A 26,337-nucleotide genomic window follows, 5' to 3' on the forward strand; every position below is an offset into this window, starting at 1 on the left:
AAATTACCTACAATATCAATGCGTTAAAAAACATTAAATATAATTCAATCATAGTCATAATTCAATCAAATGGATGCTCTTAGATGCTCATCCAAGGTATAACTGTCAAATGGCATCGCTTTAGACAAATCAGAACAAGTATTAGAGCATTTGTAGCATTTGTCCCCACAGCATACATTTAGTACGGGCATGAAGGCGTTAAGGGAGGGGTGGGGGCTGCCTCGCCTCTCTCCAAATAAGTGGGCCAGTAGATCAGCGGTTATGTAAGCTAAGCAGTAAAGACCCTGAACTTGAAAGTGGGTCAGATTTCGCTCGTGCGTTTCTGCAGTTTAAATGCGCCCCTATCAGGATTATGTGGTTAGAAATAAAGCTTTATCTGTGACAGGTAATACAGACTCCAACAACCTGCTTCTGCGCATTCCTGAATATTTGATATCTTGGGGCTGTGTGGCTGAAACCGTGCGTTTAGATTCTACTTTAAACGATATTTTAATTTTATGATAATTTTATAATAAATTCTGTTTATAAAATTAGGCTAAACCAACAGACCACTCACATCTGCTCCATTAGAGGCAGTTATTAAAATAATGTTACACCTTATTGTACGAAGGCAGAGGAAACGAGAGAAATCTGTGGCGATGCCCCTGTTGTAAAATGTAAAATCTCAAAAAGATTTTATTAGGAAAAGATAACTGCATTCACCTAGAAAAGCCAGCGCCGCTCACAGGCATGAATGGTGGTGAATTTAGGTAAATGTCTGTGCTGCTGAGCAGATGTGCTCCCATTAGGATGTGCAGTTCAGAAGCACCTTCTCTTTACTCCCCTTGTTCAGACGCTGGCTGTAATGACGAGTGTAGTGGCGCCAGGGGGCGGTATACGTTTGAGTGGGACCGATAACTACACTAAAACGAAGAGCAAGGATCCTTCTAGTGCTTTAACCACTTTAAATAATAACCCAAACAAAGCACTTCCCGGAGGTGTTGCATTCACTACCCATCTTCACCCACACATCAATGGACAACAAGGTAAACATATGAACCGGTGCTGACGTCATTTCGCCGCTGTTTAGCTGTACTTTCACATTTGGTGGGAGGAAGGTGGCCAGCGTGGATCTCTGGCTGCCTGCATGCTTCTCCCTCATCCAGTTACCGCTCAGACGCCTCCCAACTAAACAGCTTTAGGTTGGCTTGGTGAGCAACAGCTTATTAGGATGTTTAGCTCAAAGTGTTGAATCATGGAGTCTCTGTCGGTTCATGCTTTATTTTGAAGAAACTCTCGGATTCATTTTGAGCTATTGGAACTATTTTACTGCTGAAGGGTGCAGTGAAATGATGCTAGACTTACAAGAAAGACTAAGATTTCTGTGGTGCTCCTAAATCATGCTGTAAAACAACGACGATCTTTACTCTAGATACCTGGGAGCCTGTTCTGCTGTACCAGCATACTAAATTGTTGCTTGGTCTCAGGTCATGCCAGGTTTCAGCAAAGATATAATATTTCTAAATATTTGTCACACGTAGACAATTGTCAAGCTATGAAGTATAAATGTATTGAAACCATTATTGAAGGATGTGGTTAACCGGGAATAAGTCTAGGTCAGAGAGACAGCTTCTATCCCTACGCAGTTAGGCTGCTGAACTGACAGTAGCACAGTGTCCACAGTTCACTAGCTGTCTCACCTGCACCCCATCCAAACACACCCTGCACCTGCTTACTGGAACTGTTGCTATGCTCAGTCACACTGCACCCCACTCTACCACACTACACCTGAATTCACTCCTTATCCAGTGACTTTTGTAAGTAGTAATGTAAACATTTCAGATTATATCAAACTTTGTGAAAATCTGAGTGCTTTTTACTACTGTGAGGGACGAAGTTTTTCACTCACCTTTACACCTGTGTAATGTGGCGTGACTTTAAACATGATATTTATTCAATCAAATGACATATACTCAGAAAAGCATTATGTCATATCAGAATCATGGTAAATATCATCATATTGACCTACTCTGTGTCCAGTTCTTGGTTCACAATTGGCTTCTGTTTTCTTTAACATAGTAAAATTCTGAATTCTGAATCACTGTAACCTGTGACCTTTTGTTTGACTTATACTACATTTAGCTACAGGAACAGGTTCAAGTACTTTAGCATACAGTAAAGTCCTGCACTGCTTACAGATTTGTGTTTACCAGCCTTCAGATGGTGCTGCTGCAGAGGAAAGCCTGGAGGAGGAGGGCTGCTCAGCATCATGCTCTGGGGCCTCCGGAGGCTCCAGCTCCAGAGTGGAAGCCCAGCTGGATGATGCTGTACGGTTAAAAACAGAAGGGAATGCGTTTTACCGGGAGAAGAGCATCCGTTCCGCCATTGGACGTTATCACCGTGCCTTGCTTGTACTTCGTGGCCTTGACTCAGAAGTGACATCAGCCCTAAAAGGGTTTGGGCCCCAGTCACCCACCCTCACCCAACAGCAAGAAGAACTTCTCAGGAGCACACAAATAGACTGCTATAACAACCTGGCAGGTATGTGGTATTTGAAAGAGAGCTTGCCCGTTTGTCTTGTAGTCTCATGTCTCATTCATCATCAGTGAAAGGCTAGACAGCTAAAAGTGGATGTTAGAAGGGGTACACAGCACATTTTGTATTTCTGTCGTCATGTAGAGACACATTTGGTCATGTAAGATTAAATAAGTGTCTGATTATCGTTAAACACAAAAGCAGGTTTCTTAAATGTCTGTTTTTTTGTTAGTTTTTATTTCTTATTTTTCATTTCTTAATTTTACATAATTTCTAAGCCTCAAAAGATAAATGTCACATTTCTCTGTATTCCCTTAAATGTGCATCTTCTAAATGTACCTCGTCTTTGACAGATACGTCCTTGCAGAAGTCACTTAATGCTGCCCAGGGGCGTCATAGCATGGCTCTAAAATGCAAAGAGAGAAATTTTGTTGTACTGTGTAATGAAAATAAAAGTACTCGACCGTATAGCTCTGCAGAATGCAGTAACAAACTTGTGTTTTCTCTGTGTTGAGCAGCATGCTTACTGCAGCGAGAAGTTGTAGACTATGCCCGTGTGCAGGAGTACAGTCTGAAGGTGTTGCACTGGAGGCCTGGAGACATTAAAGCCCTGTACAGAGCTGGAGTGGCCACCCTGGAGCTGGGTGATGCTCAAACTGCCCGTCAGTACCTCCTTCAGGCCAGCAGAGGGAAACCTAATGGTAAAAAAAAACGTACTCATATTTTCAGTGTTGCAAAGCTTTTTAGCTGTACAACCTTTTTTTTTTTTTTTTATTTCTCCAAGTAAATGTGTTTGAGTTTCATACACTGTGGGGGAACCCTCGAGGCCACATGGCCTTCTTCCAAGTAGTCGTAAATACACACCTAACTGTTGTCTTCAATGTTATTCATGTTGGTCAGGCAGCTGTACACAAACCCCAACCCTCTGATTGGTCTGTGCATATCTTCAAATTTGGCACAAGATGCCATGCTGCATGATGCAGTCTTCACCAACAGCAACAGAGAGTGGGCGTTTAAGAGCACACATTTGGGGGAAAATGACAAGTGGTCAGAAGTAGGAAAAATGTGGTGCTTGAGTTGCTGGGTGTAGCAAAATCTTAAGCTAAGGAGAACTTTTTTGCAGTTATTTCAAAATGATCGATTGGCACCTAAAAACACCTTATCTTAACCAGAGGAGGATGGGTCCCCCTTGTGATTCTTGGTTCTTTCCAAGGTTTTCTTCCTTCAGCTCTGAGGGAGTTTTCTCCTTGACACTGTGGCTTGCTGGGTTTTTTTTACTTGATTTCTTACTATGATTTATTTAATGTCTTATCACTGGATTCCTGTAAAGCCGCTTTGTGGCAGTTGTAAAAAGTGTTATACAAATACATTGAAATTTAACTAAAAATATGAATGTTTCTCAGACGCCAATGTGAAGAAACAGCTGCAACGAGTGGAGGAGAGGCTCAGTAAAGACTACCAGAAGGAGAAAGCACTCTACAAAGGCATGTTCAGTAAGCAGAAACAAGGAGAGGAGGAAGAAACTACAGAAAACCCCCCAAAACAACCATGAGGATCTGTAAAGATCTGCTAAAAGAAAAAGAAAGGTGAAGGTAAATGTTTACCAAAACAGTCCTGGGATAAATGGATGGCATTGCAAACCATTGTGGAAAAATTGGGACTGTTCTGACTGGCAGGTTGATGCTATCTGTTAATGCACTAGCTTTAAGGCCTTTCCAGTCCACTGACTATGGCTGCATCTGTTATCAGCCAGATTCTGTTCAGGAAGGTGTTTCTTCTGTGTCTTGGTTTCTGTCTCCAGTTGAGAGTTTGCCCTGTGTCAATTTTTTTCTGCACAGTTCAGTTGTATAATAAATATTTTTGGCCCCTTTAAACAGATTGGAGTTCTGTTGCAGTTGACAACTGTGAGATTGAATCCTGTTGAATCTGTGGCTAGATTAAAAATAAGATTAGGACCAATTGTTGTGATAAATCCCAGCAAGCAGATGTTTGTGTGAGGGGATTTAGGCCTAGATGACTGCGAAGTTTAATCCCATTGTTGTCTCACAATGCGTTTCAATGAACTAATAACAACATGCAAATCAATCAGGATCACATTTCATTTTAAATCTTTATTAATATTGAGCCATTTTCTAACACTGAAATGAGTTAATAATTTCAAATTATTACATATCATAATCTTATTGTATTATTTTAAAGTCCTGAGCACACAGTTTATGCAACATATTTTACTTCCTGTGGTTTTGGTCTACATGTGTTTTAACAAGTGTGCGATTATATACCTAAAGTACTTAAATACTTTCAGTATACACACTACACTGTGTATAGTGCAAAGTATTTCTATAATAAAAAGCACACTGGCACACACTAAATATAATAGTGCACAGACACAGCACAGAGTAGCATGCAGCGGCACAAAAACGTGCAGAAAGAATAGCTGTTTCAAATACTTTTGTATTGTTACAAGTTGTGTAAAATGGCAGTATTGGCACCCCCCATAACTTCTTCCTAACACAGATTAATCCTGCTTCTGGCCTACGGAATGGGGCTGCACGGTTAATAGCATAATGGAATCGTGATTTTGGTCTGCAATTAATTACTTGCAAAAGGCTGTAACTAGTGCATTTCTTTTAGTCACATTGTAGTCAAATAAACATTTCTAGATAACACAGCAGATGAAATGAGTGTTCAAATGCAATTACAATATCTAGTATTTGCTCTGTAAGTGCACAGCCAATCTCAAGGGATCCTAGTTTCTGTAAGAAATGTATTCAGAGCCATTACAAATCATTATCACAGTATCAGTTTGCAGCTATCATGGTTGTTGTCATTGCACAGTCCTACTACATCACACCATCAGTGGTAATTGTCCATTTGAAGAAGAATTCTACTTGTATGAACCAAAGCTCAAACGTTCATCCTAGTAACCGTTCCATAGACTGTGAAGTGATTGTCTACAGCGCTTACTAGTCTTTCTTTTTTGACTTGTGGTTCTTATTGAAACTGAGGGACCTCATTGAGCCAAAAACCTTCCTCCCAAGGTCGCGGAATGATCTGGAACGAGTGAGCGGAGCTGATGGTGGTGGAGAGGGAGAGAGGGAAGGGGAGGAAAGAGGAGAGAGCGAGTGACTGCTTCCCTCAAGGCTCTGTGAGCGAGAGAGATGGAAGAGACTAGCAGTGGAAGAGTGATGCTTCTGCTCTTTCCTCACTAGATTCCGCCCACATTCTGTACCTCGCCCTTCTCGACTGATCTCGAAAGAGGAGCACCACTGGCTGCTGTGAAGACGGGCTTCGCGTTTTTGGGAACGGGGCTCCAAGAATCCCTGAGACTCACTCCGGAACAGCGCTCTTCTGGATAAGCGGAGGCTGGAGCTACGGCCATCCCAGCTTGTCCCTTTCTTTCTAGACGTGCTGCTGTCTTTCCGCTCCTGAACCCTGCTCGATGAAGTCTCTTTTAAAGAGGCATGCCTCCAGCCAAAGGTTCCAACCCTCTCATCCCTGTCCCTCTCCTCCTCCTCTTTCCCCCAAAGCCGGGACTCGAAGCCTCTCCAGAACTTTGTAGCCTTTTTGGGAGTCCGAGCAGTTGCTTCTTCCTCCCAGCAGCTGCCATAGTCTCTTCCTGAGTAACTGCTGACTGTCGATGCTCGCACCAACTCTCTGGAGGCATGCTTGCCTTGATAGAGCCTCTCCCCATCCCCACTTCTCCTCCAGCCTCTCTCCTGAGACCTCCATCCAGCTGCAGCTCCAGCATCCTGCCTGAGGGAGCCGCCGCGAGGCCTAATGGGGCCTTCCAGCGGGGAGCCGCAGGGGTGGAAGTGCGGGAGAGAGCACTGGGATGGAGAGTCCCGCCGAAATACGGACAGCTGGGCAGGAGTGAATGGCGAATTTGTGAGCAGGCGTGGAGGGGAGTGCACCCTTGAGTGTGTGGCAGAGCCTGGAGAAGAGGCGGAGTCTGAGTGACTGTGAGGGATCGGCAATATGGGCGAAGTGCGAGAAGGAGTTTGACCAGAGTGATCAGAGCGAGGGCTGTTTGACTGCGTTGTAAGTGTTGAATGGGAATCTGAATGGCTAACTTGTAGCCGGTGCTGCTGAGAAATGTAGTCCGGTTCCATGCTGCCACTTCCTGCCCAGGGGTTTGAGGTCACTGAGCTTGAATACAAGCCAGGCCGATCTACTCCATATGCTGAGTGAAGAGAAGCACGAGAAGAGCGAGGTGTAGGAGCGTTACATGGAGACGCTGACCCTTCACCCCTCTCTCTCTCACTCCGGAAGGATTCCGCATCTAGTTCCACTCCTTCTTCCATTAGCCCGACCACTACTGACTTTGGCAGCCCAGACACTCGTGAGATCTCGCACACCACTGCAGAGTCTTCGCTGAGTTTAGCAGGACTTTCTAAAGCTTTGGAAGGGGGACACCCTTCTGCCTCCTCTCGAGGAGCCCCACTCCAATCCAGTGACTTGGAGAAGTTGAGTGGGCCAAAGGACTTTCCAGTAATCTCCAAAGACCCACGATGGTTGACTGTAGATGGGCAGGTGGATATGCGTGGCCTGCTCCTCCAGTTAGGGGTGCTGGTGACTGTGTTTGATGATGAAGATGGGGAGGCAGTTGGGGTGATTAAGTTGGTACCAAGATGCCCACAGGATCCAGACACCTGCTCTTTTCCGTTTTTAGCATCAAAACTCAGAGCTTTATTCAAGTTCGGATTCAAGTTCAAATTCAAATTGAGGTGAAAACTAATGTTGAAGTCCTCCCCAGTAACTGATGGCAAGTTCCCGAGATTGATCGAATTCCGACTAGCTTTTTTACCAATGCTGCTCAGACTAACTCGAGCAGAGTTGCCTAGCAAAGACTTGCATGGGGTTGCGCTGCCCCCAGTCAAACTGGAGGAAGAAGCACTTCTTGGGTGGACTCCGTCGTGTATTGAGCCTGCAGCAGCCTTTTGGGATGCTCGACTGGAAGCCTCAGCAGATACCCTGCTGTGATACTGATGGACTAATCTGGTTATGTACTGTTCCAGCTGTGTGAGCGAAGGAGAAGATGGAGGCTGGTTCCTCACAGGGGGCTGTTCAAGCTCTGGCTCCCCGGGCTGGTCCCCCTCTGGGCTGGGGGAGCGGCGGGTGGGGGAAGAGTCCTGGCAGGAGGTGAAGAGGGGACTCTGCAAGGCCACAGCATGGAGTGGGCTAGGGTAAGGGTACACCTCTTTTGTCTTCCTTGAGACCAGGTCGGAGCAGAATTTGGGGTCTAGTTGCAGCTGTGAGTTGGTGGTGGAAGTGGAAAGGACGGGACCCTTCTGTGCTCCTCCCAGACTTGAGCAGAGGCCAGTCAGAAACATGAGCCCATCAATCTCTAGTTCACCTGTTCCGAGAATAATTAAAGAGTGCGTGTTATTGGCTATCATCAGGAAAACACAAAGAATCTTTAAATGGTGCAGTGCCTAAAACAAGTATTCACACCCTTGGATGTTTTCCTGTTTTATTGCTTTTATAAATATATATTGTATAATTAATTTATTTATTTATTGTATAAATAATATACAAATAAATAAATAATGTTGGCATGTATAAACAATTTTGTTTACCAGAAAAACAGATTTCTACAAAGCAATGTTAATTAAATAAATATATCATGTAAACTAAGTAGTTATATAAACATTCACTACATTTAACATACCAGGACCTAATTCAACAGAAATCCAGGTGTTGGTAGTCTCACAGTTTCCAGGCTACAAATACACATTGAAGACAAATGAACACTCTAAGAAAAGGTTATTGAAGTGTCAGGGGATGGATATAAAAAAAAAAGGTAAAAGTCACTGAAAAATCCCCTGGAGTTCAGTTAAATCCATCGATACGAAATGGAAGGAATATGGCACATGTGTAAATCTGCCTAGAACAGGCCGTCCTGATAAACGAGTGGCTGTCCAGGAAGCAGACTAGTGGGAAAGACTGCCAAGACACCAGACTTAAAAGCTTCAGCAGCTGAGATGGGAGAGACTCTGCATACAACAATCGTTGCCGGGTTCTTCACCGGTCAGAGTTTTATGGGAGTGCGTCAAGGAAAGTTAAATCTCGACTACAGTTCACCCAAAGGCATGTGGGAGTCTCCATGGTCAACTGGAAGAAGGTTCTTTGGTTGGATGAGACCAAAAATGGATCCACACACTTGACGTTATATTTGGCAAACACCAAACACAACACATCACTACAAACATGCCATTCCCACCATGAAACATGGTGACGGCAGCATCAATTTAAAACCCGTTTTTTATTTGTTTTCATCCTCTGACTCATACTTTTCAAAACCATTTCTCTGAGTTGTGTGGTGTGTTCTTTTGTCTTCATGGTGTTTTTGAAGCCAGGAATACTGATTAATCATTAACCATGGACCTTCCAGACAGGTGTTTTATACTACAATCACTTGAGACACATTCACTACACTCACTTTGTAGAAATCTGTTTTCACTTTGACATGTCAGTGTTTTTTGTACATTCTTTTTAAAAAACAAGATTATTACATATTCCTCAGGATTCAACTTATAAAAGTAATAAAAGAGAAAATGGAGCAACTACTTTTTATAGGCCCTGTATTTATCAGCTGGGTTAGAGCAAGGATGAGGAACTGTGGGCCTGAGTTCAGCACTGTTTGCTAATTCACCTGCTCTAACACACCAACTAAACCTGACAGTTACTGATGAGTTGAATCAGGTGTGTTTGAGAAGGAAATTCACCAACTTGTGCAGAAATCCAGCTCTTTAGGATAAGAGTTACCCACCCCTGGGTCAGAGAAAGGAAACTAATCAGAAACACTCAGTACAACTAGAAAGCCCTTTTCACACATGCACTTTCAGCCGGGTAATGAATGGTAATTAATCTAAAAGGGGTTAAGTATGAACACAAGCCAGGGCCTGAAAGCTTGATAATGTTGACACTGCTACCGATAGCTTTGAGAGCTAGTACAGAATTCTCTGGTTTGTGAAGGAAAAATCTGAATCTGAATTCCATGGATTTGGTTACAAAATACCATCTTGGCAAAAACAGTCAAACACTGCATTAAAATGCATCCCCAGTGTGACCACATGAGATCAGATTTTACTTTCCTGCATGAAAAGCACGTCAACACATAATTTCTGTTACTTCCTATAAACACTGGTTTCTCATCTAAACTGTCCTCCTCCAAAAGACAGTATGAATTACTCATATTAATCATATTATTCATATTAATTAATATCCAAACGTGACCCAATCATCACAAAAAGTCTTGTTCATGGCAGGTGTAAACAGGTATGTTCATTTATTTTTAAGTTACTTCTGTTATTATCACCACATGACTGTTTTTCCGGCATGACTATAATTTCTCAAGATCATAGATTTTCCTGAGGTTCTGTGTTCGACTGATTTTGTCTTCAGCTCATTTCGAAATTAAATTTAAAATGTGGTTTAATAATTGAATTGATGATTTACAAACCATAAACCACCAAATTCAATTTCAGAGGTATTTTACAGTACTTACATTCAAATCCAGATTTTTGCATTGATTTCAAATTTCTGATGATGAAAAAGGAATTGGTTTACATGACCAGTTGCAGAACACTGGCAAGTATACGCGATAAAATTGGTGATTTGGTAATACATTAAAGAACAAGAATTGAAGAGCTCAGCGCCTTTGGTTTCACCCTGTATTATAAGATTGCAAAACGAAATTCATGTTGCAACATTTTCACTCAAAACAACTGATGTTTATTTTTCTCTTATTGGTACTAGGAAATCTACAGAGCTTGAAATATTCTAGGCCTCCCAGGCTTCCAGGAGCTACACCACTAGTATGTATGTGTGCATCTTGGTAGAACACCATTTATAGGCTGCATGTGTGAATGAAGACAAGCCTTTACAGTACTTGGAAAAGTACCCTGAATATGTCCTGGGTTTTAAGTATGAAAATGGCTCAATACATTTTACTAACTATGCAAGCAACAGATAATAAAATTCCTTCTACCAGTAGAAGCCGGCCTCCTCTCTCCTTTTTGTACTGTAACTGTCCCATCTGCGCTCTGGACACTCTGCTGTTCAACCTCCCTCCACTGGGTGGTACTATGGTCAAGTGAGTGAGGCCTGCAGGTCCCCCCCATTTTAACTGGTCCTCCAGGAGCTGCCTCACTGGCCACTGAGTAACAGGAGTCTGACAGAGAGCTCCCACTGACCGAGTAAAAACCTGTGGGGGAAAAAAAAACACATAGAAAAAGTTGGGGGAGGGTTTGTAGGAACAGAGGCTGAACAAAAGAATGGTTTCATGAGTGACGGATATAAATGAAGGTATAAGCTAAAAGGGCGAGGGTTAATATTTACCAAAGGCTGCACAGAGAAGTTACACACACAAGTAAATATCAGATAAAAGTGGAAAATGAACAGAAATACTGATCTGACACAGCCTCAAGCTCCCCAAACTTCCACTAAGATAAGGCTGTGTCAGAGTGCACCAGCTGTGAACATGTAATCTCTAAATAAATAAAGAAATAAGAGGAACAGTGGAATAAAGTCCACCAATAAACACATTCAGACACAGGAGTGGGCTTTGAAGTACCTGCCCCCCTTCATGTATTCGTGTGTGATACTTCAGACTATGAGGGTACACAGAGACATTTTCAAAGACCATTTGGAGATACCTTTTCATAGAAGCTTTCTCTACACAAGCACACAATGTGACTCCACTTAGTTCTTTGAAATCTTTTGAAGTTCAGAATGAAAAGGCAGTACCTGAGCTGGGTCTGGAGTCACAGTCCAGTGAAGTAGTGCCAGTGGGCTCTGGAGTGGGAGGAGAGAGAAGTTCTGATGGGATCTCCCAGGACAGAGTGGACCAACGTGAACTGATTCCATCCACAGCCCCAAAGCCTGGCATCACTGCATCCGCTGGAGAGGGAGTCTGAGAAGAGCAAGCAGAGGACACAGCACATGTTAAAACAAGTGAGGGGTGGTAATTACAAGGCTCGTATTGGAGATGGCTTTTGTTTACACAACAGTGCTCTAAAATAGTGCTTCAGCAGCAAACCACTGACTTCTCCCAGCTTCTAAATGTAGGGAGTTTTGTGTTCAAGGGCGATACTATCACTTCAGGCCATCTGCTGCTTTCAGAGGCATTCTTCACAATAACTGAGTGCTCTAAAAAAGGGAGGAGTTCACACTGGATATTATTTTTTTGCAGACCAAGGCACTTCTCCCCTACCGTTTTTAATGAGCGAGACACGTTTTGTTTACATTTTTGGTGCATTGGGCTCCTCATGTTTTGTGCACCCTGCGCGTCTATGTTTCGGGTCTGGACGCTCTATTTTTTTGTTTTTTGGGAGCTGACCATCTAAGCAAAGCTTCAGTAACAAGTTGTAATGGATGGAGGATTAGTGTTTGCAGTTGTTCAAGGATCGAAATAATGGCAACCAGAAAATCCGACATCTAGGCGTTGGCCCAATCATTGGTGGTCTCCCGATCAATCCCCAGTCAGTCCCAAGCTCCTTTTACTCAGCATGTGTGAAAAGGCAATTCTGGATAATGTCCGGATATGATTCTCCGGACATTTTCCAGAGTTCATATGTGAAAACAACTCCAGAGAGCACAACTAGCCTCACCCTCTCTGTGTTGGTAGAGTGGCCTTCCCTCCCCCCACATCACTCAGCGCTATGTTAGGCGGTGCAGGTGTCTGGTAGCTGATGTTACAGAACTGGCAGTTAATGTTCTCCTCCATGCGTGTTGAGCTGTCCGAAGGCTTTGCATTAGCAGCAGTTTAAACAAAAGCTTGTGCATTTTAAGTGACTCAAAGTGACAAAAAAAAATTAAGCGACATATTTAAACCAACTCTGGCCTGGAGATTTTAGCTGGACCTGGGTTCCCAGCAAAGTTTATCATAAAAAAAGTTTTGTAATCCAAGGTCGGGGCTGTGGAGTGTTGCAACCTCACACTTCTAACTTCCTTCTGCAAGGACATCATTCCTTCAACACTCTCCTAAACAATAGACTACTGTCTGCATCCCGTAAACTCTGATCAGTCCTCCGCTTCTCCAATCTGACTTCAACACACACAATGCAGGTGACTCATGGTGCTAAAGAACCAAACCCGGGGGATGGGAGTGTTTCATGAGGAAAGAATGGAGAGAGCGACAGATGACGAAACAAAGAACAGTGAAGGAGAAATAGAAGGAGAAGGGGGTTGAGTGGGGTTTGAAAGAAAAACTTTGACCAGGCTTATCTCTGCACCACCAGTTTACCCATAATTCCTCTCTTCCCCTGTCTAAAAGCTGGAGAGAAAAAACACAGAAAAGAATGAGAGTGAGAAGTAGAGAGAGACAGAGAGATTAGGAGCAGGGGAGAGATGAAGGTTGAAGACTTAGCAAAGGGACAGATAGAGATTGATAGCGAGGAAAGAGACAGAGAGAGAGTGAGTCAGTGGGAGAGAGACAGAGAAAGTACATGAGAGAGAGAGAGAGAGAGAGAGAGCGGGGGATGGGTTGCCTAGTGAGAGAAACAGCAAGAGGGAGGCATTTTAAACCCCCAGCATACACACACACTCGCACACACACTCCTAGATATGACTACCACCCCCACTTCACTTCAGAATACTGTTGAGCTGCTCTCGCTGCTCTCCCTGCTCGCTCGCTCTCTCGCTCTCTCTCACTTCGCCCACACAACCAAGTCAGCAGCAGTGCTTAACTCTATCTCAGCTAGAGAAACAACATTTCTGTGAGGAAAACAAAATATATTGCAGCAATTCTATGGAAAACAATTATGAATTGAGGAGGGTAGAGTAAATTTAAAAAGTACAATTAAATGAATATGTAAAAATAGAAATAAATGAACTGTAAAGGCTTTCATAGAACTTCCAGAAAAGTCATTTCCTTTTTAAATTTTTGACCCCAGTGGAATTTGAGTGAAATGGAGGGACGTCTTGATCAGAAAACATTTCAGAGATCATATTCTGCATATTATTTTGCCCCTTACGTTTGTGGCTTTACAGTCAAACTGGCTTTTATTTATATTGTGCCCAAAAATAATAATGAATCGACCAAAAGAAAGTTTCTGTTTTGATTAGCAGTCATTCAAAAAGCAGTCCAGGATGAAACACTCCTTGTAACACCAATGTGAATGGGCGGGGCTAAACTGCTGTAGGTTCAAAAACCAGTATATGTAAAAACACTGAATTCAAATCAAGCTGCTTTCAACTGTTTCAACCAATTACAGACACTTTAAAGCAAAACTATGGAGTATTGCCTTTTCTTCCTCCCCATGCAGACAGGAAGTGTAATTTGCGCGTTGAGCCACTGTTAAAGGACACATATTTCTGGACAAGCTGAGAGATACATAATGATCACTGAAAGTATGCAAGCATGTGGACTGAGGCGGTACAGTAATATTACTTGATTTTACATAAATATGACTCGGGTTAAGCAGTGTTACACAGTTCTCACAAGCGATGGCCTTTTCCACATGGGTCCTTTAAATTGATTTATTGCATTAATAATCTTAGGTTGGGGGCTGCTGGGAGTGAATTGGGCAAATACGCTGAACATTGGGTTATCTTTGCATTCTGTCCCTGGATATTTGTGCCGCTGTATAGTGACACAGAAACACAAATAGGTACTCCACTGTATATGAAATGCATGTGCTGGGCATCATCCCAGTATAAAGTTACATTTTATTTGATTACGTGAGGAGCAGGGGCATGAGCCTGAGCGTGAGAAACCTGATCCAGGTCTAAGAGCACTGTCACACTAGTACTGGCTTTTTTCCAGCCACCAATCAATTCACAAAGAAGCAGTTTGGCACATGGAAAGAGAGTTATATAAGACTAATGATGAAAATGGACAGAAAATGAAGATAAGGAGGAGGCGTGGGAGGTGCTTCAGTCTGATCTCTCCTGTCTAATGATAGAGCACTTACCCAAGCTCTCATATCAATGTCACAGGAGGTGTGCGGACATTTAGCCGTCATTACTGTATTTGATCAGGAAACAATCTATGAGAACCGGATTTTCTTTTTCCAGCACCACCCACAGCAGGAACAGGATGGAGAGACAGAGGTTTTACAAAGTCACAGCATTTTTTAAAGAGTAGTGTTGGGGAAAATCAAATTTACAAATTTACAAATTTCCCCTCATCCCACGTGTAGCCATCCAGTTTTAACACTGATTTAGAGGTGCGGTTATTCTGATAGTAAATGGTGTGATACACACTTCCTTTACTTGTTGGTTAACCCTTGAAGGGAAATTCCACCAATATTTAAAGAAATCCACATAATTAAAATGGTTAAGATGTAAACAAAGCCACCAAGAGTGGTTTGGTGTGAAATGATCTGTTCTAGAGAAATCAGACATCTGAGGGGTCTATTGCCTCTAAATGCTGCCTTATAGAAATGATGAATAATACAGGTTTTGGCCTAAAACATGCTGTTTAAATCCATTCATTGTCAAACAATCTTAGGAACACTAAATATGTTCTGACTGATCAGCTACATTTGGGGATACATTTGATTTGATTTGATATTTTTTTTCTGATGTAATAAAATTAGTCAACGGGGTTCATTTCTCATTAAAATTCTTTTAGTCCAGCGCTGTGTGACTAAAACACTCTAAAGTATTAACAAATGTGGTGCGTTTCATTGAATTTCCGAAGGAAAAGAGGTGACAAAGCTTCACAGCAGCCAGTTGCTCTGAGGGGGTTAACTCATTGAGAAGCTTGCACAGCCATGTGCTCTGCTCTGCTCTCCACCTCCATCCCTGCATCTCACTGCCAGACTCCCCTTTTCCTCTCTCTCCCTCTGCAGCTAACAGTCAAGAGGTGATATCTATGACGCGGGCAGCAGAATCATGTCAGCATGTGCTGTTTATGCAAATGGCAGATGCGTTGGCTGAAAAGCAGCAAACAGAGCCATGACTAATACATTTTGTCTCGTTACATTACTGTATTTCACAGCTGTACACTGTGGTAACGACACGGATCAATCAGACCTGAGCTTGCTGGGGTTTTTCTTAACTGGGGTCAAGATCAGAAGCTCTTACACGTTTGCAGATCGAGGTTAATTATAACAGCTATTTGTGATCCTGGCTTATTCAGCTACAGCTATGAGTCACTCTATGTTTGGAATAAGATGTCTAACTAACTGGTGGTGAAAGATTCATCGGCTAACCCCCAACAGTGAGTATGTGAAAGAACTTGTGGGGTTTTCTATGATGTATTGTGAGAACTGTAAGGCAAAATATGTTATACAAGGAAATACTGGTACTGACGTCCAAATCTGTTCTTCAAACTGGTTCTTTAACGTAAATTGTTCGACTCTCAAGTCAAACTAAATTAAACTCTTGTAGACTTCTTTTGTAGCATCTACGGTTTTCTACCTTTCACAATCTTTCCTCATAGATTCATAATAATAAAATACAACATTCTAATGTTAAGATAAGAATGCACAATGATCTAAGGTTCATATCAGCAGAAAACTGCTTTACATAATCGTCAGATTATTCAATTTGACCAATATTTCACAATGATATTAAACCTCAAAAAGTCTTTATTGTACTCTGGAGAAACATTTAGGCAACACTGGACTACTTTGCTAAAATATTTGCACTTTGTTCATTTGTAACCCTACAGAAAGCACTATGAACTTCACACTTTACCTGTAAGCTTTATTATCACTGATAAGGGTGCTCTCCAACGTTGTTGGGGGATTCTACACGTCAGAAGCACTTTTGTTTTTAAGTATTTCAACCCTCTAGAAACATCATCGTTGCTCTGTGATTTTGATCCAGCTGAATCTACACTCTTAGAAGTAGAGGTGCTTCAAATGGTTTCAAATTTGAGCAATGCCATAGAGCAGGGGTGGGCAATTCTGGTCCTGGAGGACCATATTCCTGCACATTCTAGAGCTTTTCCTGCTAAACCACATCTAATTCAGCTCACCTGTTAACTGCCAGGTTTAGTAGGCACGTTAGCCCCTTAAATGGCTAATTGCCCACCGGCAAGCCGAAGGTTTTATGACATATTTCTATTACCAAAGAATAGCCCCACCTGTTTGCACAGAAGGCCCTGTGGTTACTGAATAATACACCTTAGTGTGTAATAAGAGTTAAGGGGTAAACTGTGCTGGATTCCCGCCCTTGTTGCCCCTCTTCTGGTTCCATAAAGAAGCATGTTTGTAACAGAGATGTGACACTTCAGAAGAATGAAGAACCTTAAAATTGGTTTTAAAAATATCCTTTAACCTTTAGAGCAAGTGAAGGTTCTTTAGACCTTAAAAATGTTCTTTACACGTACACATCTCTATTGCACACATGAATCTTCGTGGACCCAAAGTGTTTTTTCTTTAATGGCATCGCATAAAGAACCACTGAAGCACCTTTATTTTCTATAGCGTAGTTCACACCTCTTAAATTAGCACACCCTGACACTCATTAGACCGTCATTGTATAGAAAGGAAATCTGAATAAAACTGATTTGACTTGTGAATCTATGAATGAATCATTACACTGAAAGTTGGAGTCACTGAAACAGACAGTTAGAAGAAATAAGTTCAACACTGAATTGAACTTCCTCATCATTTCTGTCCCACACAGGTGAATGCTGTCATTGTGTGCCTACAGCCATAAGACATCTGTTTCATTTACACAGCATCTCACTGACCATTACACGGTCACAAACCATCCTTAAGCCTATTGTCAATTCAGACAAGCACTTCCCCCTCATCTTCTCTCCTTACACTGACATGGTTACTACTTGGAACAGAAGGACACCTCCAGTGAAAAGCCCTTCATACCTGTACAGGAGCTCAGCTTTCCACATCTGCTGACTATAACGTTACTTTAGAGTTTCTGTAATTCCTCAGTCCCTGACCAACAGATACCACGTCCTAATGACATCCTGCTAAAATGAAAAGATTCTTCTCACACAAGCATTGAGGTTTTTTTCTCACACCATTCCCATAAGCTACTTAATCCTGTGTGGGAAAATTAATATGCACGGCACTCGGTGGCTCAGGATACCTGTGCTCAACCTTGACACGCTGGATGGAGGATGTGTGTTTTGGCGCTGACCAGGCGTGTAACTTACACCCTTCCAGTGTAAATACTGGTGCCCTGGCTTGGTCATGGCACGGTGTTATTCAATGGTTGACGTCATTGTCACGAAAAGGTTTGACAAACGACACAGTACAGGCGTTTAATGCAACGTCCCGAGCTTTAAGTTAAAAATAATGACAGAACATAATGCCCCCCGGAGGTAACCTGTATCCCCGTCCCCGCTGACCTGTTGCCTGCAGGCTGTGGCGACGCCATCCTCGGCAACGCTCTCGAGGTTTGCCTCCTGCTGAGCGACGCCGGCCACGGTTTTCCCGCTCTCCTCCAGAACCGCATCCACCAGCTCCAGCTGCCGCCCCCTCAGCAGGTCCAGCTCCATGATCCCAGCCAGCGTGGCTTTCAGCCGCTCACCGATGCGGACCCGCTCGCTGCCCGACCACAGCGAGTTCACGCAGCTCCTGCGCCCCGTCATCGTGCGCCTAAAATCGGCTTCCAAGCGGGGCGCAGTCGCCGCCGCTGGATGAAACGGGGAACCTTACCTACGGGTCCGCCTGTGCGCGAAGCCGCTGCACCGCCTGTCAATGCCGCATCAATGCCGTAGTGTCGGGATACACATTGTAGGCTATTTGTGTCTCCCTAATTACAATGCAGAGTCCGTGACTGTTTTCCCCCACAGCTCTGGGCAAAACGCACAGGCTAAGGCTCTCTCCGGCTAACTCAAGAGCTAACTTTCGCATTCACGCACTCGTGTGAGAAAGGCAGAAAGGTAGACTGCAGCCGCGCACCCGAGAATCCTAGCTTAGTCCCTAAAATGGGCTACAGGAGCCTGAACGGTCGTCCTCAATCATAATCCGCCTCACTGTCCTCGTCAGCTATCGCATTACCGTTCATCATGTCGATTCAGTTATGCGAAAGAAGCCCGTTGCACACTGCAAGCGGAGAGGGGCGGGGACAGGAGTTTGGAGGGCGGGGCCACGGTGCGAAGGCACGATGCGGATTGGCTAGAGAAGTTTTCGAATAGAGAGGACGCTTAATAAAGATAGCGTTTTACATCTAAAAAACTCATCACACCAAGCCCATTTTATTCTAAGTACTCTATGATTAGCTGTATTGCTCACTTTTTGTACATGAAAAATCGTTGGAGAGACTAAATACGTCCACCTGAGTCTGAATGCCTAGCAACAATAGACCACCGCATTTGTGCCGGCTGCTATGCGACACGTGCATTCCACAGGCATGGAGGGGAACCGCTCTAACAGTGCTCAGACGGCAGGTGGCGCTGTGTGGACACAAAGTGGTGTCATGGCAACTGTGCATCAATGTTTTACATGAAATAAATCCCATTTGGGTGCAGATAAATGTGCACTGTTTTAATGTTAATCGTGTGCAACTGATCAGGCTTTAAACTGGAAACTGAAAAATACATTTTAGTCGCATCCAGAATAACGCAGACAGCTGCAAATGTCTAAGAATGCAGTTAATGTTTAATTTCATTTAGGACTGAGAAATAACGTAATTATACTTACATTAACACACATATTGCCTTGTGTTTCAAAGGTGTCGAGCAAATCTAGAGGCAAAAACGTGTTTATAACATACATGTTATATATATATATATATATATTAATATGTTTTTTCTTGCCACTGTCGCCACTGACTTAAAAGAGGCTCAGAGCCGGATCTCTGTAAAGCTGCCCTGTGACAACATGCGCCAAATACATTAAATTGAATTGAATTTAAGTGCTTTTGAACAGTAATCAATCCATCAATCAATCAATCAATCAATCAAGTTTTTTCTTTTTTCTACCTATGTGACGTTTGTCTATCTATCTACGATACTGTTCAAAAAGTATTGAAATCACTGCTTTTAATAAACCAAACTGATTTCTGATACATTATATGTCCAAATGTTAGTGGACACCCCAACCCAAAGAATGCATTCAGTTACTTTTAGTTGCACCCCTTGCTGACACAGATGTGTAAATGCACACACACAGTTTGTCTCGTGGCTGTAGAGAAGTTCTGCCAATATATATATATGATATATGAATATGATACTCTAGATAACCATGCCGGGCATGGACTAGAGGGATATAAAGCCCCCCAGCATTGAGCTGTGGACCAGGGGAACTGCGTATACTGCAATGATGGTGTTCCATCCAATACTTGGGATGAGGTGAGGTGGTGATCATCCAACACCCTGACCTCACTAATGCTCTTGTTGCTGAATGCAGTCAAATCCTCACAGCAATACTCCAAAACTTAGTAGTAAGCCTTTTCTGGACCACTGTCCCAATACTTTTGTCCATATAGTGTAAATGTATTGAATCTTCCAGTCCTGATCACCCCCACAGGTTTCAAAGATTTACTTGTAACCTGAGAAGGTCAAATGTGTCCCTTCGGGTTTTTTACTGATCTTGCGCTGGTCTGTTTCTGAGTTAATGAGTCTGTAATTATTACAGTATAGATAAAGTCTCTATTGATGTTGAATCACAAAATGCCTTAACAGAGGTTAAACACTCTCACTGATTCAGCTCAGCAAGTAAATGAGTGTGTTAAAGGAGGGAGACGCTTAAATATGCAGTGCAGGGAGACTGATGAGGAAACACTGTCCTAGATCTAATCGAGTATCTAATTCTGTGGTCTTATTTACATTGTATCTCTGGACCGATGAAGTCATTGACTGTGCTTAGATGACTCAGATTAAGCTCTTATTGGATGGGTTGGGTACAATATGCTGCTTGATGGTAAACCTCTAAAACTGTTTAGTACAATGAAGTAGGCCTACATGAGTAGTGGTTCATGCATTGATTTTGTAATTATCCCCAAACTGGCATTGCCGCATTTTGTAGGTCACAAGTAATTTGTTGGTATTACTACATGTAAAGGACATTAAAAATCTCCCTAATATAAATAAACATGTATAATAAAACATGCATGGATATGAATTAACCATTAATTAAGGAACAGCTGCCTAATCTAAAAAAGAAAGCTAAACACTGTTGCTTTAAAATGACAGCATTCAGTGTGATAACTACATATAGCCTACAGTAAAAGTAGGCTAGTCTGCTTAGCTGATCTGACAGTCATCCAGTCTCTCATTTATTGAAGTTACTGGAGGCATAACCCAAAGGCTTCTGGACCATGAGTTACGTTTATAATTTAAAACACAATATGTTGTTGCCCAATGAAACGTGGACGTGAATGATGGGGGATACTCCATGTACTCTGGCACCAACTTCTGAAAAAGGTTTGGCATGACTGGTGGGTGTGAATCTTCTCATCTGGCTTTACAACAAAGCTGTACAGGAGAGCCCCCAGGGTTGAATGAATAAAGCCTACAGTGTTCATTTGTGTGCTGTGGGATTCAAGTAAACACTGTTGGTGTGAATTGGACTCTTTGGGTGTTAATTCAGCACTGGGGACTGGGTAGTGTAGTTACTGCTGGAGGAGCAGGGTGTTGAAGAGGGTTACCAGATGCTGGTCTGAGATCAGTCGTTAAGGAGCAGCACTGGCTCAGCAGCACAGGGCTGTGAACTATTTTATGTGTAAGCACATATTTACACGTATCAGAGCTTTCACTCCTCCGCCCTCTTTTCACACCTCTGCTCCTCAGGCCCCCTTATAAACCCCAGCCCATCCGGCTGCTAGGCGGGGTTTGAGCGCACTTCTACCCGAGGGGACTCACCGTCAGCCCGGGCTGCAGAGCACCCTAGCCTCCACCTCACCACCAACCCCACGCAGACATGCCACCCTTCGAGAGGTCTATGGAAATGATGCCTTTCAAGGAAAGGAAATGCCTAGGTAAGCTGCAGCTTAGGAAGAGGGACTTCTTCCTTTTTCTGTCACTTTGTGTGAAGAAGATTTTAATACATGTGATCTGGAGTAAACATGGCATGTGTTTGTTCCAGATTCAGGTGGTTTTATTAGTGTATTTTGTCTAAAGCAAAAGAAAACACTGCCTGGGGATCACTGGTTTGAATCCCAGGTCATGCTGTCTGCCATCAGCAACTAGAGTCCGAGAGAGCACAACTGGCCTTGCTCTCTCTGTGCCGGTAGATGGCTTGACATCAAATTAATGTAATGCTGGCTGGCACAGGCGTCTGCAAGACGGTTGCCCAGTGATGCTGCATTGGCAGCAGTTCGAAAAGAGGCGGTGGCTGGCTGTGTGTCAGTCCTCGCCCTTCCAGTGTCAGGAGCATTACATGTGATAGGGGTAGAGTGCTAAAGAGTGGGTTGGACCATTGACTATCTAAAAGTGGGTGGGGGGACTGGGTAAAGATTACAGTAGTGTGTAAAAGTTTGTACACCCTAGTTAAAGGACAGGCATCATTGGTGAAGAAAAGTGAATTAAATCTCTACAGAAAGCTTAAATACAGCACATTTCAGAGCACAATTTCTAGAGCAATACATAATCTTTGTACCTGCAATAATTTATGTTTTACTTCTTCTCATATATGATATTATAAGGTGATTAATTAAGCCTTGGTTGTCCTTTGAATGCAGCCACAAGAAAAGATGAAGTCTGCACGATTCGATCCAAGTTCCCCAACAAATTACCGGTAAGCTGTTCCTCTACTGCCTTGATTCTGCATCTCAACATCTCAGGGCAACAGTGTGTAACCAATGCTGTGACTGACTCCTGCTCTCTTCTATTTCCAAACTCAGGTCATTGTAGAACGATACATTCGCGAGAAACAGCTTCCTCTACTGGACAAATCAAAATTTTTGGTGCCTCAAGAACTTACAATGGGTCAGTTCCTGTGTCTGCTCAGGTGAGTCATTTCCAGCTCTTTCCTAAGCAGTACTTGCGTGAGGTATGACGTTCTGGCATCAGAGCAGTGTAAAAGAAGCCTGCATACATACATATATTCTGTATAAACTGATACTAATCATACTGAATCAAGCTTCACATTTCCAGCCAGATCTTCTGATTCTGGTGTCGTGTTCATGGTTATATAACACCACTGAGTCCGCTGACTGGTACTGTTTACTCTACTAATGATTCACAGTTTCTATATGAGTCTCTATATTTCACACCACAGTTATAACTGTTTATCAGATATATGAGAAACCACAGAAAGTAGAGTATATTGATAGAGGCCCAGTTTACCAATTACGTTATTTCAATCCCCAAAATATAAATAGCCGCTTTTCATGCATGCACCTATCATTTACAAGAAATGACTCTTATGCACCTCTATATCTATTGGAAGGTTCCTTCAGGAACAAACATGTTTTATAGGCATCACTTCAAGCGATTTGTGAGTGTAAACGTAATTTAAAGGGTCCGAGAACCTTCATATGATGTATTTAAGGGTTAAGTGTTCTTTGAAGGGGTCCTTCATTCTCCCTCTGTCTTTCTCTCAGGAGCAAGATAGTCCTGGAGGCATCCCAGTCTCTGTACCTACTGATCTCAGAAAAGAGCATGTGCTGCATGACGGCCAGCATGGCAGAGATATACTCCCAGCACAGAGACCCGGACGGCTTTCTCTACATGACCTACGCCTCGCAAGACATGTTCGGCTGAGATAAGACCCAGGCCTCTTTTTAGGGACCATTTAGCAATCTCCATGATCTCCATTATCTCCATTCTCCACCACTGACTGACCAAGCTCTCTCCTACCTGCTGGACATCATAACGCCATGCAGATCTGGCCAAGAAAATTGACCTCAGTCCCATTTTCTGTTCTTTCTACTTCTTATACGGGTTACGGTGATGGGGAAGAAACATAACAGTATGTGCCTCGTCAGAAGTTTAAGAGTTGCAACACAGCTGAGGAGTCATGTCACTCGAGCACTTATCTTGGAGACACAGCCGTGTGGTTGTGACGTTCCGAGTTTGTGGGACCTCAGTGGAACAAAGGAGATGTCCTGGGATTCCATATCCTTCAGCAAGCTGTCACAGGAAGAGGGAGAGAGGAAGAGGTTCCATGTCTGGAAGACAAACATTTTCCTTCTTTGTTCTCTGTGTTGCGTCTGTTCGCTTGTCTCCTGGAAACAGGCCTGATGAAAGTGAACTAAGAGGCTTGAGCCATTTTGAGTGCAAATACCACAGTGAAAATGTTTACAGTGAACATGACAGTCGTGTACTCTACCTCCACTGTTATTGGGAATGCTAAAAATAAACCCGTTCTGCCCTTTTAGCTGAGCCTCTGGGTGGTCTTTACAAGCTCATTTTATTTCGGGCGTATTGTCAACAGTAGTCCTGAGAAAACAGCCACTAGACACGGCATGATATCACTTTTTCCTTTTAGATACTGAATTTAAAACCTGAAATATCATCAAAAACTGATTTAATATTTCTTTTTGAAAATGACTGATCTTTAAAATGAGCTACAGTCAGGTCAGTAATGATTTGGACAGTGGCACAATTTTTATGAATGTAAATGTAAATGCAAACTCAGTAGATTTAAAATGAAGCACATGAGACATGATATAACACTTTCAGCTTTAATTCAAATGGTTTAATTGGACAATTGACTGATAAGCAGCTTTATAACCAGGTGCTGCCTGTTCCCTCATTATTTCATGACAAATTAAGAACATAAAAGAATTCATGGGAAATCTTAATTTTGCAGCCCATCGAGTTGTCAGTGCACAATAAGGAGACCACTGTTGGGCCTTAACCTAACAAACCTATCAGAGAGATAACAAAAAGCAATTTGGTACATTCCTAAAAGAAGAATGCACTAGTGAGCTCAGTAATACTTAAGAACCAGAGTAGCCTTAAGAAAACCATTTGACTGCCTGACAAGACTGACCAATTCTGGAACAAGATTCTTTGGATATGTGAAATCAAGATTAACTTTAGTGGGTGGAAAAGGAAAGGAAGGGTTAAGCACACCACATCACCTGTCAAACATGATGGAAGCACTGTCACTGCATGGGTATGTATAGCTGCCAGTGGAACTGGGTCACTGGTATTTATTGATGATATGACTGCTGATAAAAGAAGCAGGATGAATTCTGAAGTGTACAGAGCTACACTCTCTGCTTAGAGTCAGTCCAATCCTGCTAAACTGATGAATAGGCAGATTGATAATGATCCAAACATACTGTTGAGCAACCAATGAGCTTCTCAAGGCAAATAAATGGCAGTGTTTGTCACCTGACCTTAACATAACTACAGGTTTTTCACTTACTGAAGAAAAGACTCAGATAGAAAGAGCATCTCAGGAGGAAACACAGCATTTGGTAATATCCATGAGCATGGACACTGCCAGGGATTTTGGGCCCCATGATATTAAACTGATTAAGATATTAAACTGGGCCCCACAACTCCAATACTTCTGCCAAAATACATAACAAGTTCATCCTAAAACCTCCCCTTCCACCCCACCCCCCAAATACAACACTCCTGTCCTTGGGTTTCAGACTTTCGGTATTAATGTGAAGGATTTACATCCAAGTTTTTTAGTTTGTCCCATTACTTTTGACTTCTGAAAAAAGAAGGACTATGTAAAAAGAAGTATACAACATGCAATATTTCATGTTAAACCTCTTAATAAAGGTTTTCACTTCAGACTTAGGTTGGGACGCACAGCTAATAACATACAGTCTGAGTGAGTGCTGTTTCACACTAGATCTATCCTTTTTTTCTTTCCAATATCTCCTGCAGCATTTTTTACTGGCATCAGACCAAGATTGGTGCTGATATGCAATCTCAACCATTCACATAAAAATATTAAAGAGTAATTCAAATGAATTTTAATTGAAATGAACTAAAGTTACAACATCTAAGCTGAAGCCTTTTCATGAACTATTTCAAAGAGTTTTATGCAGGATCTTGGCCAACACGGAAAGCCCGAGGGCCCAAGGCACATCTCTGCCAGCCAATAAGATTCCTTAGCATTACACCTCCCTGACAGATCTATCGGCCTCCTACACACACGCCTTATATAATCGCATCTTCTTATATAAGGGCCAGGGGTCATTGTGCCAGTTGGCTGAGAAAGTCTTTGAGCTCAGGTGTGATGTTACTCAGTTAAAGGAAGGTGGCTTACATGCAGTCTAATAATGCTGTGAGCCTCATTCCTCTACTCCTTTCCTCACTTAGCACATCACTGCCAATTCTAGCGCCCTACTGCCCCGGGAATCAGGCCGCCGCAATCTAATAACAGTCATGTGGATGTTCTAAATGCAGGGCCAGTGAAGGCCTTAGTTGAGAGAGCATGCTGTTTTCTCAGTCAAAGTAATAATAAAAAGGGCCAGCAAGGGTTACAATAAATAAAAGTGCAGAGAGTGCAGAAAAAGCTGCTCTTTACAGTTTGCTGTGAAGTAGCATTTTCATGTTAGGCCACTTCTTATACTGCTCTAATTAACACTCCTGCAAGGGTTGGGTTCCTAGGCCTAGATTAAGCATAAGCCTATTGGATTTTTAGTAGTGAAACACCCATGGCTTTACTATTTAGTCCATGGGTTTGGTTAAAACTCACATCAGAGAAATCAAACCCAGAAAAAATGAATATATATATTATTAATATATAATGTTTTTTACACCTAAAAATTGCTTTGGGCCTAAAAAAATCAAAATAGAATCTCATAGAGTTTGGAGTTTACCTAGCAAAACACCACTCCACTCCAGTTTAAGTATTTGCATCAGTGGATAAAATTCAGTTGGTTGGTGGAATTTCTTTCACCCTTGCATCTACGGTTGGGAATTTCCATAAAAATATAGTATGTAAACTTTCTGTCTAATTGGACAAGCCTTCTAGGACTCTCTTCCTCTATGTGGTGCTTGAGGCTCAAGCACTGACAGTGTAGTGTACTCCATTC

General features: G+C 42.6%; 3 protein-coding genes across 3 annotated transcripts; 2 read left to right on the forward strand and 1 right to left on the reverse strand.

Moving 5' to 3' along the window:
* The first annotated feature begins 903 nt into the window (after window positions 1-903).
* Window positions 904-4,817, forward strand: ttc9c (tetratricopeptide repeat domain 9C). The gene is made up of 4 exons (XM_072663474.1): window positions 904-1,025; window positions 2,193-2,520; window positions 3,033-3,215; window positions 3,918-4,817. The coding sequence occupies exons 1-4, from the start codon at window positions 1,014-1,016 to the stop codon at window positions 4,064-4,066; spliced, it is 672 nt and encodes a 223-aa protein (XP_072519575.1). The 5' UTR covers window positions 904-1,013; the 3' UTR covers window positions 4,067-4,817.
* Window positions 4,606-18,473, reverse strand: LOC140540980 (uncharacterized). Its single transcript, XM_072663473.1, has 4 exons — window positions 17,789-18,473; window positions 11,266-11,431; window positions 10,508-10,723; window positions 4,606-7,870 (listed from the first exon to the last, which is right to left on the reverse strand). The coding sequence occupies exons 1-4, from the start codon at window positions 18,029-18,031 to the stop codon at window positions 5,481-5,483; spliced, it is 3,015 nt and encodes a 1,004-aa protein (XP_072519574.1). The 5' UTR covers window positions 18,032-18,473; the 3' UTR covers window positions 4,606-5,480.
* Window positions 18,474-21,289: 2,816 nt separating this feature from the next.
* map1lc3cl (microtubule-associated protein 1 light chain 3 gamma, like) lies at window positions 21,290-23,693 on the forward strand. Its single transcript, XM_072663065.1, has 4 exons — window positions 21,290-21,363; window positions 22,066-22,121; window positions 22,228-22,334; window positions 22,930-23,693. The coding sequence occupies exons 1-4, from the start codon at window positions 21,306-21,308 to the stop codon at window positions 23,087-23,089; spliced, it is 381 nt and encodes a 126-aa protein (XP_072519166.1). The 5' UTR covers window positions 21,290-21,305; the 3' UTR covers window positions 23,090-23,693.
* Window positions 23,694-26,337: the final 2,644 nt, after the last annotated feature.

Source organism: Salminus brasiliensis, chromosome 19 (assembly GCF_030463535.1).
Source record: "Salminus brasiliensis chromosome 19, fSalBra1.hap2, whole genome shotgun sequence".
Lineage (NCBI taxonomy): Eukaryota > Metazoa > Chordata > Actinopteri > Characiformes > Bryconidae > Salminus > Salminus brasiliensis.